Source organism: Dermacentor variabilis, unplaced genomic scaffold (assembly GCF_050947875.1).
Source record: "Dermacentor variabilis isolate Ectoservices unplaced genomic scaffold, ASM5094787v1 scaffold_18, whole genome shotgun sequence".
Lineage (NCBI taxonomy): Eukaryota > Metazoa > Arthropoda > Arachnida > Ixodida > Ixodidae > Dermacentor > Dermacentor variabilis.
The window spans coordinates 814,343-827,586 of record NW_027460346.1 but is presented as its reverse complement, the minus strand read 5'-3'; the positions used below and the strand labels follow the sequence as shown (position 1 = coordinate 827,586).

The window sequence follows — 13,244 nt, the reverse complement described above, 5'->3', positions numbered from 1 at the left end:
ACCACCGTCATCAAACGCTGCTTGCTTACCACCTCCCGTGAGGAAACCGCAGGGTGCGTCGCCTGCATTCCCTTCGCTCGCAGCTCTCGACCGGCTCCCATCCAGCCATTCTCATACTTTTGCCTCTAGCCAACGTAATGACTCCTACTGCCACTCCGTTAAGGAAGGTATTCGCGGATCATCTCGTCCACCTAACGCTCGGCTCCGTCGGCAGTTGAAGAACTTCAAGATCGAAAAGTCGATATTATACTGGTACGTGTTTCATCCCGAAGGACACCGTTGGCTTCCTGTCGTTCCCCGATCACTTCGGGCCCAGATATTGGAGACCTTTCCCGACGATCCCACTGCCGGTCACTTTGGTTTCCATAAAACCTACCAGCGAATTCGCAGCCGCTTCTCTTGGCCTGGACTTGCAGCCAGCGTTGCGAAATACGTGGCCTCCTGTTCGCTCTGCGAACACCGCAAACGACTGACCACACCTCTGGCTGGACTGCTGCAACCTGTCCCGTGTCCTGAAGCTCCTTTCGCAGTCGTTGGTATCGACCTCTATGGACCGCTACCCTTAACCACTGGCGGTAAACGATGGATCGTCACAGCTGTAGAGCACTTGACACGGTACGCTGAAACAGCCGCACTATCTTCGGGATCCGCAGAGGAGGTTGCAGCCCTTTCTTTGGACGCCGTCTTTTTACGGCACGGAGCACGACGTGTCATTTTGAGTCTAAACTTCTCGACGATGTTCTCCGTGCGTGCAATACCATCCATACAACGACTTCCAGCTACCACTCTCAAACTAATGGTCTCACCGAGCGCTTTCATGGCACGCTCTCCGACATGATATCTATGTACATCAACCCTGACCACACCAATTGGGATGTCATTCTACCATTCGTCACTTTCGCATACAACACGGCCGTTCAACGCACTACGGGATACGCGCGCTTTTTCCTCGTGTATGGTCGCCAACCACTCACTATCCTCGACGCTTCTTTGTTCGGTATCCCCGTGCCTTCGTCCACATCAGTGTGTGAGCAGTTCGTTTCGCGCATTGCCCGGTGTCGCCGACGTGCCCGCCTCAACACCGACGCCAGTCAACAAGACCGCAAAATCGCTATGATGCATCTCAACGTGTCGTTTCCTTCCACCGTGGAGACGAAGTGTCACTGTGGACCCCAGTTCGCGCTCCTGGATTGTGCGAGAAATTTCAGTCCCGTTTTACTGGGGCCTACATTGTTCGGGAACAGACTTCGCCAGTTAACTATCGTGTCACTCCATTTGTTCCGTCTTTGGACGGCCGCTACCGTGCCACAGAGATTGTGCATTTTTCGCGTTTAAAACCTTTCATACGGCGTTTCCCGGCATAACCAGCGGCCAGGTTGGCCTCTTCCACGTGCGGAGGAAACTGTGTGAGCATTATATTACCCCTTCATCTTCTTAATCTGTATACATTCATCATCATGGCCAGCGTCATCGTTTTCAGCGCACGACCGGCGCAATAAATCCGTTGAGGCTTAACAGCTGTCTCGCAATATCTTCTTTCTTCGTGGCTTCGGTGATTTTCCGCGCGTTCCTTATAGTGTTCCCTTTCACTGCGTCGACCCAACTCACTCGCTCACGTGATGGTGACCTTTTGCTGCTGAGGCTTCTCTTGCAGCAGCTGCTGTCTTTGGATTTAGGCACGCGGTTCTCCTAACTATCTATTTTATCGGGCCCTACATTGTTCGGGAACCGACTTCGCCAGTTAACTGTCGTGTCACTCCATTTGATCCGCCTTTGTATGGCCGCTCCCGTGCCACAGAGATTGTGCATGTTTCGCGTTTAAAACCTTTCATATGGCGTTTCCCGGCATAACCAGCGGCCAGGCTGGCCGCTTCCACGCGCGGAGGAAACTGTGTGAGCATCGTATTACCCCTTCATCTTCTTCATCTGTATATATTCATCATCATGACCAGCGTCATCGTCTTCAGCGCGCGACCGGCGCAAAAAAAACCGTTGAGGCTTAACAGCTGTCTCGCAATATCTTCTTTTTTCGTGGCTTCGGTGATTTTCTGCGCTTTCCTTATATTTTTCCCCTTTCGCTGCGTCGACCCAGCTCACTCGCTCACGTGATGGTGACCTTTTGCTGCTGAGGCTTCTCTTGCAGCAGCTGCTGTCTTTGGATTTAGGAGCGCGGTTCTCCAAAGGGGTCCTTGATTTTCGCGCATCTGGCGGCTTGTCGAGTGGCGGGAAATCGCACTCCGACAGCAGCTGGCGTTCGGCCTGTCGGCGCTCCCATTGTCGCTTGCTTACTACGTAGGTGATCTTGTATTTCGCCTTGCACGTTCGGCCTCCAGTCGGGTGTTCGTCCTCACACAACTTACATTTTGGGGTACAGCGATGATCGTCCGTAGGGTTCGCGCGTCCGCAGGCCAAGCACGTCTTGATTGTGAGGGTCGGGCACACGTCCTTGCGGTGTCCCACTCGGCCGCACTGCAGGCAAACATCGATCTGTTTCCTGTAGAGGCGGCACGGTATCAAGGTGACTCCGTATCGGACGAAGCTCGGTACCTTGGGTCCCTGGAACACCACGATCGCAGTGGTCGTGCTTCCAATCCTTCTTGGGCCCACTGCTAGCGGGTTCCTCTCGTTGACGATGTTTCTATCTAGCACGTCGGCGCTCGCGTCGATGGGGTGCCTCTGATGACGCCCTTTACGGTGTCGTGAGGTGCCGTGCGATATGCGCTGACCTGGTAGGGTGTGCCTTGAATAGAGATTTCCTGGATTTTAGCGTACCTTGCCGAGTTGCCTTCGTTCGGTGTACTGACGACCATGATGTTCTGTTGCGTGTTGGGGCAGATGTTGTCCGCGGCGCTTTCCTCGCTCGTGATCTTGGCCGCCGCGAGTATGGCTGCAGCGACGGTGGTGGTGCCGGACTTGACGATGTCCAGTTCACCTCTGGGTCTAACAACTATCTTGCTTTCTTCTAGTGGCATGGCTGGCACGCGTGCTGCCTTGATGACCGCGGCTCTGACCTTCTTGTTGAATTTCGACCTTGTGCTTGTTTGACTCCCGCCGGGTCCATCGGGCTTGCCGCTGGCGGGGGTCCGCTGGCGCAGCCTCGACATGCGTTCCCCCGCGAGCGTCCATCCGCCGTTGTGGTATTCTTCGGGTGATATCTCTTTTCCTTGAACTTGAACGCACATGTGATTGTCCACGATCATTGCTGTTTGAGCGGGCTCCTCCATTTCGGAGCTGACGAGCGGCAGCCGCCGGGATGTACGGCAGGCCGCTGTCGGTGCGACGGTGTTGGGCCGAGTGTCCGCGGAACACGCCTAAGCCTAGCAATCCTTCGCACGGCGGCAGTAGAAGTAGTCACGAAATGTGGCAAAGAAAAACGCACCTCTGGGGTCAGCTGGTATCGGTCGATGCCGCTCGCCTTCACGGACACATTGGTGCAAGCAAAACTTTGGTTTGAGGTAATTAGCACTGCGTAATTGGCTAGCAATCACGGAGCAGATCTGTGACTAGGGACGAGCTCTTCTTCTTCGTCCTTGCGGGTGTAAGAAATGCGATATCATCCGCATAAACATAAACATGTACTTCCGGAGACAAAGTAATTGCGCTTAGCAAAATGTTAAATAATATAGGGGAAAGAACGGAACCGTGTGGTAAAACTCTTGTCTGCTTGTGTCTAGACGTCGAAATACCATGTTGGTAACAATAAAACTCTCTATCCCTTATAAATTCATAGATCCAAGCGCTTATATATTTCGGGAAATTCGTACACTGAAGCTTATCGAATAGAATACAATATTCTACAGAGTCTTATGCTTTTGATACATCTAGCATCATCAAAGCTGCGTACTCTCATGTGCGGTGAGGAAGTCTAATGCGGCTCTCTAAATCTACATGGGCGCACCATATGGAGTGGCTGGGACGAAATCCAATCTGACAAGGACAGAGAAGGGTATCATCTTGCATAAAATTTGTTATACGGCCGTGAAGAACCCTTTCTATTAATTTGACGACATTGGAGGTAAGAGAAATTGGTCTTATGTTGTCTAAGTCAAGTCCATCTGCTTTTTTCTTCGATAGTGGGATAACTTAGGCTACTCTCCACTCTCTTGGAACCCATGAATATTTAAGAAAGAAATTTATTATATTTAGCAGGTCCTGAGGGCACATAATTAAACAAAACTTTTAGCATTCCTGTTTTAATGCCATGTGGAACTGGGGCTGACGCCTGTAACGAACTAATAATGCCTTGAAGCTCTGTCGCTGTTACTGTTACAAAGTCGTCTCCCAAGCGAGGTTTCTTTAGTCCTATCGGCAATTTATGCTTTAAACGTCCTGCAAGTCCTTGAGCAATTTTCTCAATTGATTCCGATAATTCGTTTGCTGATAGAACGACAGAATCAACATTCACGGGTACCGCTATAACTTTACGAGATTAAAGAAATTTAAACAGGGCTTTTTTATTGCCAGACTTAGAAAGGTATGTGTAGTGCTTGGAATCATAATCCTCCTTAGCTTTTGAGACTGTTCGTTTAAATGTAGTAGTTATATGTGTATAATCAGCCCAATTACCAGGACATTGGTTGTATGAATCTTTTTTTCCACGTAGCTTTTTTAAGTATAAAATCTCGCTCGCAGTCAGAATTCCACCAGGGACGATATAATCCACCCTTAGTAGATTGCGCAACAAATTGATCTTTTTTTATGATTGCTTCAGAATTGAACATAGGCTCATTGCTTTAATATCCGTCTCCATGCCCTCGTGAGCTTGTAAAGCTCATTTTGACGCATTTTTAATTTTTCGTAATTAACAAAAGTGCGCACACTACTATCTAAACTATCTAACGGGGTAAGTAGTTCAAAAAATGATAGGGAGGTGATCACTGTTAGTTCCGAAATCAAGTCTTCCAGGAGGTTACATACGTGCTGAGGTAGCAAACGTAAGATCAAGGGCAGATCGCGACTGACTCCGAACAAAAGTACGTGCTCTCGAATTTAAAAAAGAGAAATGATTCGTTAAGACCCAATCCCACAACCGTTTGCCCCAAGTGTCCGTTCGGAAGCCCCACGATACATGATGACAATTAAAATATCCCACTAGTTTGTTCTTCTGACTGCAAGCCATAGAAGCATCTAAACAATGGGTATCTTGCACTCCAGTGGGGAAGTACGTGTTAATTATAGAAAAAAGGTGTGCAACCAGGAAGTATTATATCTACTGCTAAGATTTCACAGTCTGGGGACATTCTCTGGTATGCTATAGTAGCTCTATGGCCAGATGTTTGATGAGACAAAGAAAAACTAAACCACCGCCTCGAGATAGGCGATCCAATCGAAAACATCAGAAATTTTTTAGATGAAAAGTCTGACCAGCAGCAAGCCAAGTTTCTTGTAAGGTTATAATATCTGGAGAATATTTAGAAATAAGATATAATAAGTCTGTGGCAACGCAACTATAAAACGACAGTTCCACTGAATTATTGTTAAAATTCCTATGGTGAATACGTCCGACCAGCAAATACTGCTTGGTCTAAAACGCTCTCTTTTAAGAAGTCCTTCTTAGTCGGAATCTCTCTAACGTAATTTTTTGCCTTGGTGTTGGTGGGAGAACTATACTTTCTCTCTGTCGGTGACCTTGTTCGTTGAAGAGATCGGGGGTCCACATCTACATCTTGATTTTCCATTCCATCTGTGCCGGAGAGACAGGGTCGACTTTCTCAGAAGTTCATTCCTTTGATGAATCGTTATTAGTGAATGGTTGCGCGGTCGCTATTTCAATAGGTGGACTCCGCGGTAGACCCGACACCGGATCCTCAATATTGGTTTTATTAGTTGAAGCCACGGAGCTAGTTGTGAGGACAACCCCTGAACAAGGGAGTGGGTGAGATTTGTCACAATGCGCTCCATTGCTTTCTCCAACGTCTTTTCTACCGAAGCTGCCGCTGCCTCAGAGATTTTTTCCATACATAGTGTTTGACGGGCCGTTATGCCAGCATACCCTTGAGTCCTGCTCTGAATTTCTCCAATGACATCACGACGAGGGCATCGACGTCTATCAATTATTTCGAGGATTTGCACTTCTGACTTTGCAGGGCAGTTAGGCTCATCTGCAGGGTGCAGACCACTGCAAAGGCAGCAGGACTCATTTCGGGAAGAACAGTGATTTGAATTATGCCCTTTTCCACAAATCCCGCATCTTGGGTTGGACCTGCAACCTTTTATGGAGTGCCCAAACCGTCAGCACTTTAGACACTGAAGGACACGAGGTGATAGAGGCTCAACTCGTTATATTAGTGGCCATGCCTTGATTTTCGATGGGCAGTTCATTCCAGCAAAAGTAGCAATGACTGTTTCTGTGGGCATGCGCTTATTATCAACGACATGGCTGTAACGATACGCAAAAATCACGCCTGCCGCTGAAAACATTTCTAAAATTTCTGCCGGACATAGACTCATGTCGACACGGCGGACTAGGCCTCTGGTACATGTAAAGTGATGAGGAATGAAGCTGCGCACCGGATGTGTCGCAAAAACATTGCACTTCAGTAAATCTTGAACACAAGCCTGGTCTGACAAGCAGCAAAGAATGCCCCCTACGCCAAAGTGTCGACCCTCGGTGATCTGTTGAAAATTGGCCGAGGCCATTCGGAGTTCGGTTTGAATTGCCTTGGGATTCTTCATGCGAATCACTCTGTCATCACTCGGAACCAAAGCCGCAGGTACGCTGCTCGTCCCACTGCGTAAGAAAAGCTCCACCGGCAAATCAGAGAGAGGAACAGAAGCCGACCAGGTGGAAGCCTCCTGGCCTGCCGATGAGAGAGACATTGCAGAGAAATAGGAAATCACTTTGGAAAGTTAACAGATATTGAAACAAAAGGTCAAAAACAATTATGTAAGAGACACATATTAAAAGAATACCGCCAGCTACTTGACCAGAACCAGTGTTCGGGAGCGCAGGCAGAGGCAAGCTTCGAACGCCCTGTGAGTGAGCTCTTCTTCTTCTATGCCAACTATATGTTGATGTGCTCTTCTCACGTCCTCTTTTTTGCGCTACGCTATAGTCATTTCCAAGAGATACACATGGTTCAACATGAGCCACGATATGTGATGTTGATACTCAATATATAATATTGTTACAGAAGGATCAGAGAAGAGAGAGGAAGAAGAAGATCGGATACGCAGGCTGCTGCGTGATGTTGGTGGTCAGACATCTTAGCTGTTCTGACTCATCCTGTATATATACTGCAAACATAATTGTTATGTATTCGCAACATCCCCGTAACAATATGGCAGAGGCTCTCGCGTTACAGCTTGAAAAGAGAGAGAGGAGAGATGAAAGGCAGGGAGGTTAACCAGACGCACGTCCGCTTTGCTGCCCTGCACTTTGAGAACAAAAAATGTAGCGGCATGGATGAACGATGCGAAAGCGTTGCCAAATCGATGTACACCGGTGTATCACACCTCTCCATGCCACGAATCCCTACCGCGACTTGCTCTGCTTCCTGCCCCCCCCCCCCCCCCCCCATTGCAGGTTCCATTTCTATAGTGCTTTATAACATAACCTCGTCTGCACAATGCACAGCGCGTGTGTTGTCCTTCTCGTCGTTCTGCTGTCCTCATTTCGTATACGCCTGCCTTTCCGCACAGCCTGAATCACCAATCAACTTCCTCAGGTAAACGAAATTGTGGGGTTTACCGTCCTCTAAATTGCACAGTGGGTTCCGAGGCTCGTCGCAGGGGAGGGCTCCGGAATAATTTTGTTACCCCCTGGGGGTTCTTTAAGGTGCACATATAAACCTACGTTACACGAGCGCTTTTGCGTTCCGCCTCCATCGGAATGCGGCCGCCGGTGATCGAACCAGCGACCTCGTATTGCAACAGCACAGGACCACAGCCACTGAGCCCACTTCGGCGGGTAACTTGCACAGCTTTCGGTCGTTTTACGGTGCACCCGTTCCGTGGAAACGGAGCCGAGGCGTGTTGTTCACGGCGTGCGGGCCACCTAAGTAAGCTCTGAAGTGGGCACGGACCCGGCGCCGTACAGCACCATAGCTAATCAGCGCGACAGCGCTCGAGAGAGAGATGGCGCCGGGAGCTCCGTCGCGCATTCTTCCCGAAAATAGGCGACGGCGGTGCGTGTACGCAGCGCTGGATGGCGTCAAGGCGACTACCCCCCCCCCCCCCCCCGCGTCGCGTGCTCGACTCGCGAACCCCGCCACGTCTCGAGCGGCGCCTCAGGTGCGCGGCACAACCTGCGCGGCGACGAGTTGCCGTTTCTCGCGTCTCCACCATCGTTCCACCGTGTTGAGGCCACTCGTACATCGTGACGTCATCCTCAAGCGCGATTTCCCAGTATAAATCGGGTCAAGACGTTAGTCATTTTTCGGTGCGACGCGAAAGCGGGCGAATTAGCCACGAAGACGGCTTTCTCACGTAATCCAGCGCAGACGAGATTGAAGGGCTGCAAAGAGACAGAGCAGAGGCGTCGATATGCGAGCGGGGTGCGCAGAGGCGATATCGGAATTGAATTGTGGGGTTTTACGTGCCATAGTCCCGATTCGATCATGAGGCACGCCGTAGTGGTGGACTGCGGATCAATTTGGACCACCAGGCGTGCCTGTATCTATGTGCGTATAACTGCTCTGCTTGTCACGTATATCCACCACGCGCGCTCAGGAAGATATTTCCATGGTGGCATTATATTCTCACTTCGCCCATGTAGTTTATTTTATTTTATTCGAAAACTCTCACACTTTCCAGCAGGGGTATTGTGTGAGGGGGGGGGGTATTATACAATATATACCTTCATAAGTGGAAGCCTTACAAGGAATGGAAAGAGGTAACGAATATATGAGACGTATACTAAGGTACATAAAACGAGGTGATGTTACATAATAGTTAGCGGAACGCAAGAAACACTATCGCCATGAATGGCTACATACACAATATAAGGGTACATCATTTAACAGCGTCAAATTTTCCAAAAGTGATGTAAGGGCATATCTCTTAATATAGCCAACGCGCATAGGCGTATCTGTCGGGGAGGGGGGAGGGGCAAGGGGGGCATTTGCCCCTCCACTCTCTGGACTGCGGGGGGGGGGGGGGTAAAGTAGGTCATTTGCGCCCACCCCCATTTTTCAAACCCGGAAGTATATGCGCCTAGAGTCCGAACCAAGATCACTCGGGTCTACAGTAAAGCGGCTTGAAGCACTTATAATGGGGGTCTGGCCTCTCCACCAGCTGCACGCGGAGTCTCGGCCACACTGGTTCTTCAACGCACCAATCACTGGTGTTTATATAGCACACAGAGTCTACTCGGTAACAGTTCGTAAATTCCCCCCCTCCCCTCTGCAAGTCTGCAGTAGTCTTTCAAATCTTGATCTAGACATTGATCCGGGCTACTTGGTCTGTCAGTAGTGCAATTGAACCTCGACCAATAGTGAAATTGACGTTCCCGGAACTTCCAAGACTGCTTTCACTTATTTGGTCGTGAAAGATGTCCTCGCGGTGAAACTGACGCAGCACGAAGCGTTCGCTTCTCGCTGCCGGCGGTCTTCATCACGTCAGCGTTGCGACAGCGAGTGCTCGTGGTCATCGAGTGACATGTGTTTATATTTGCCTGTACGCGCGTGACACCACGCTTGTCACAGGTGTATCTACCAGTTCGCGGGGAGGTGGGCCCCTCCCCTCACAGTCAGAATTGAAAAGGAAAAGCGGGCCATTTATCCGCTCCCCTACGCACGCACACTTGTAAAAGTGGGCTCTGTCGCACACTGCACAAATACAACAAAACCCCAACTGAAGCCACGTTTTCTCTCAGAATCGGGCTCACATAGGTACGATTTATTTATTACGCATCCCCTGCTTTCGGGCCTCGCCTCTACGTGCTGCCGCAGACGATGCGTTACTCCGTACTTCGCGGTACGAGACGCCTGCGGGACGTGCCTGGCAAGCCTGCATTGTTGAGAAAGCTATCGCTAGGCTGTCCGAAACAAGTTTAGTCTAACATCACTTGCCTTATCCCGCGCTTGTTGGGGCCGTCTGATCTAAGCATCTTTGAAAGCACAAAATCAAATTTGCTTTTATAATTTACCGGTATTTTAGCAGTGTTGCCATTTTAGCGATTTTGACGCCCGATTTAGTGACTTTGTTGTCTGCTAACGGGAAAGTTTGCTATTTAGCAATCAGTGACGTCTTTAGGGACTTGAACGAACAGCTGGCGATAGTTTAGCGACTTATAAGTTAGAAAGATTGCTTGGAATGTGGCCTTCAAGAACGCCCTTTGATATTCAAAAGCCACATGTAAGTGGCCCGAAACTCGCTGTACGACACATAGGCTCCATGACCATGATGAACCAACGGTTGCCTTCACATTGGTAACCTTCATATTGTGATTGTGCTTCACAACATAGTGGTCACCGTAGCCTTGACATTGTGGTCACAAAATTGAAGTTTCTTTATTATTTACAAAACCTATTTGAACGTGTTTAAGCGCTGCGGGTTCAGCGGTATCACTACATCCATTCGTTTGGTAGACACTTGGCAAGCGTATAAGAGAACTAATATTTACCAAATCCAAGGGGAATACATTTTCTGTTCGGGGTTAGAACACAGCAGACGAATAAGGCATATCGACTGCGTAAAAAAGAGGTAAATATCGAAACGGATTAGCTCGTTCACGCTTGACTGAACAAATCGCTTCCGTTTCTCACGCCTTTCGGACCAATCAATACTTAACGGCTGCTTTCATCTAGATCAAGGGCGAAAATATGATATCTAACCTGTACAAAGCTCGGGTAATTATCATTGCCTTGTTAACAACATGCGGCCAAGCGCATTCCACAGAATCTAGTTCTGATACCACGAATGTCGAGAAGCACAAAAAATTTAGGGACAATATGCAGATTAAATGCATTTTCCTGCTAGGAAAACTACGTTGCTTGTGTTCTTTTGAACCGTGCTGTATTTGTAACCTTCCAATCTGAAGATAATGAAAAATTTAAGCTGTCATAATCCAGTATGTAAATATTAGAGGTAGACGATCGAATATCGACTTTTTCAAATACCAATCGAATACAAGTAGTAAGCATCGAATATCGAATAGACAAACGCAGACGCACATATTTACAGCTTGAATATTTGTTTCGGTATAATTATGAACATGCTTGCACTGAATAGACAGTCAGCTATCACGCACAATTAACATAGTTTTAAACACACGATCACAACAGTCATGAAAAGAACTACACGAATAGCCGATAGCCGCTTGACACTTTTAAGCCTGGCGGCAAACAAGCTTTCCAAAAAAGACGGGCATTTGAAACTGATGAACTTTTCAAAAACGCATAATAAATAGTTGTTTAAAAAATATCAGAAGTTATGGAAAAGGAAAATAAAACGCTAAAGGGGTATTTGTGTGCCCTAGAAAGAATACAGAGCCTTTTACAAAAAAAAAAGACATCGCTGGCTGTAACGTAAGAGATAAAACTTCTACATGACTAGGCTGCAAGAAAGACTAATTGGTAGGCCATAAGCACGATATAGCCGATTGTCAAGTATTGGACGAAAAGAAGGGGAACCGGAGGGCCCGGATTTGTAAGAACGCTCGCACGTATTTGTTAGTCAGAACAATGTGAAAATAACAGGTTGTGAAGAAACGGAATGCATAGGATAAATTATTTGTAGTTTCTAATCGAAGTGCAAAAAATGAGAAGCTCATGGGAAATGGAGGAAAACTCACCTTGCTGACGGTGAGAGCCGAATCCACAACCTCTGCATTATGCGCGCGTTGCACTACAAATTGTGCTACTGCGACGACGGCAGTTCCCACGGCCATGCAGTCTTGGGTATTTATGTATGTATACAAGATCTAACCTAAGGTGTGTTAACCAGCGCAAAACTTCCACCGCAAAAAAAAAAAAACTTAAATTATGGGGTTTTACGTGCCAAAAGTACGACCTCATTATGAGGCACGCCGTAGTGTCTGGGGACTTCGGACCAGACACTAAAGATTTCTCCAGTTGGAGAAGTCTTTCGATAGAGTTGAACAAATTAGCTTGCGCCGTGATGTTAATAGCAATGTCACTCGTTTCGAGGATGCTGTTAAAACGTGCATCGACACGTTGATGGCACGTTCTTAATGACCACACGTTGTCATAGTATCGCGTCGAAGGGCGCCGAATAGAATGTGTTTTTTTTTTTTTTGGCTATGAAAGCGCGCGTGAACACTATGGAAGCAGGTGTAGCAATTGTTGCGGCAGTGATGAGCACGGCGATCTGCACGAGCTGCGCCGAAACAGGCACGCTGACGCGAGGGAAGCATGTATTTAGCTGTTCTGCGCGCTTATGCCCGACGTATATTAGCGTAACATGCAAAAACCGGCGAAACACGACGGACTTACTTCCGTAAAAGCACTGCCCAATCAGTCTAACGTACCTGTGAAATAAAGTTGAAGGGAGGCGTCAAACGCAACTTTAGCCGCAGTCTTTCGAAAATCCCAGTAGAATCCACCGATAACTATTATCGAGGACAGCGTTATCTTTGAAATCCACTGGAATTTCCTTGAGCGGCATTATATTGCCGCGCGACTGGCCGCTCGAGGCACTTTGCGTTTACTCGCGGGCTCCTTGCACGCTCCGAAAAACGCTTTCATGTAGCACATATTGAGCAACAGAAAGCTGTTTTGGGAGTTTTTCACGTCGCTCTACAATTTCCTCATTGACGATAAGAGTAATTATGTAATTAGGCGGAATGCAAAAAATAATTTGAGTATCTCCAAGCGACGGTAAACAACGTTACCTTGGTTCTGTCCAGCTACGTGGCATTTGCATATTTTTACATCTTGCTGCGTAATACTTTGGACAACCTGTATGTTACCACATCCCGTTTCTTACGACTGGCGATCAGAGACCAACGAACCAACCGTCGAATAAATGACAGGATTGGCGCAAAGAACCGCGCGACTTCACGAGGTTCCCACGAACCCTGTGAATACACATGGATAAGCCTTTACTTTCACTTCTCACCTTGCAGGGCGTGCCTGTCCTCCAAGGCCTCGTTATACGACATGCTCGTCGCGGTGAAATCCACAGTGTGGCGGTGAATAACAACTCGTCGTTCTTTACGCGCCCGTTTCGAGCAGTTGGTGGAACAGGCACTGTTCTGTAAGCAGCTCAGGGCAACACGAGTCGTCCGTGCTAATGGCGCTCCTGGTAACCACGACCGATTCGGGAGCGGCAAAAAAGACAAT

At 48.2% G+C, this 13,244-nt stretch overlaps 1 protein-coding gene across 1 annotated transcript in view; it reads right to left on the bottom strand.

Moving 5' to 3' along the window:
- The window catches only part of LOC142568370 (monocarboxylate transporter 7-like), an 85,495-nt gene extending 72,251 nt beyond the window's left edge, over positions 1–13,244 (bottom strand). The window contains exon 1 of the mRNA XM_075678366.1: positions 13,021–13,244. Within this exon, the coding sequence (XP_075534481.1) occupies positions 13,021–13,063 (43 nt within the window). The 5' untranslated portion in view covers positions 13,064–13,244. The remainder of the gene's footprint in view (positions 1–13,020) is intronic.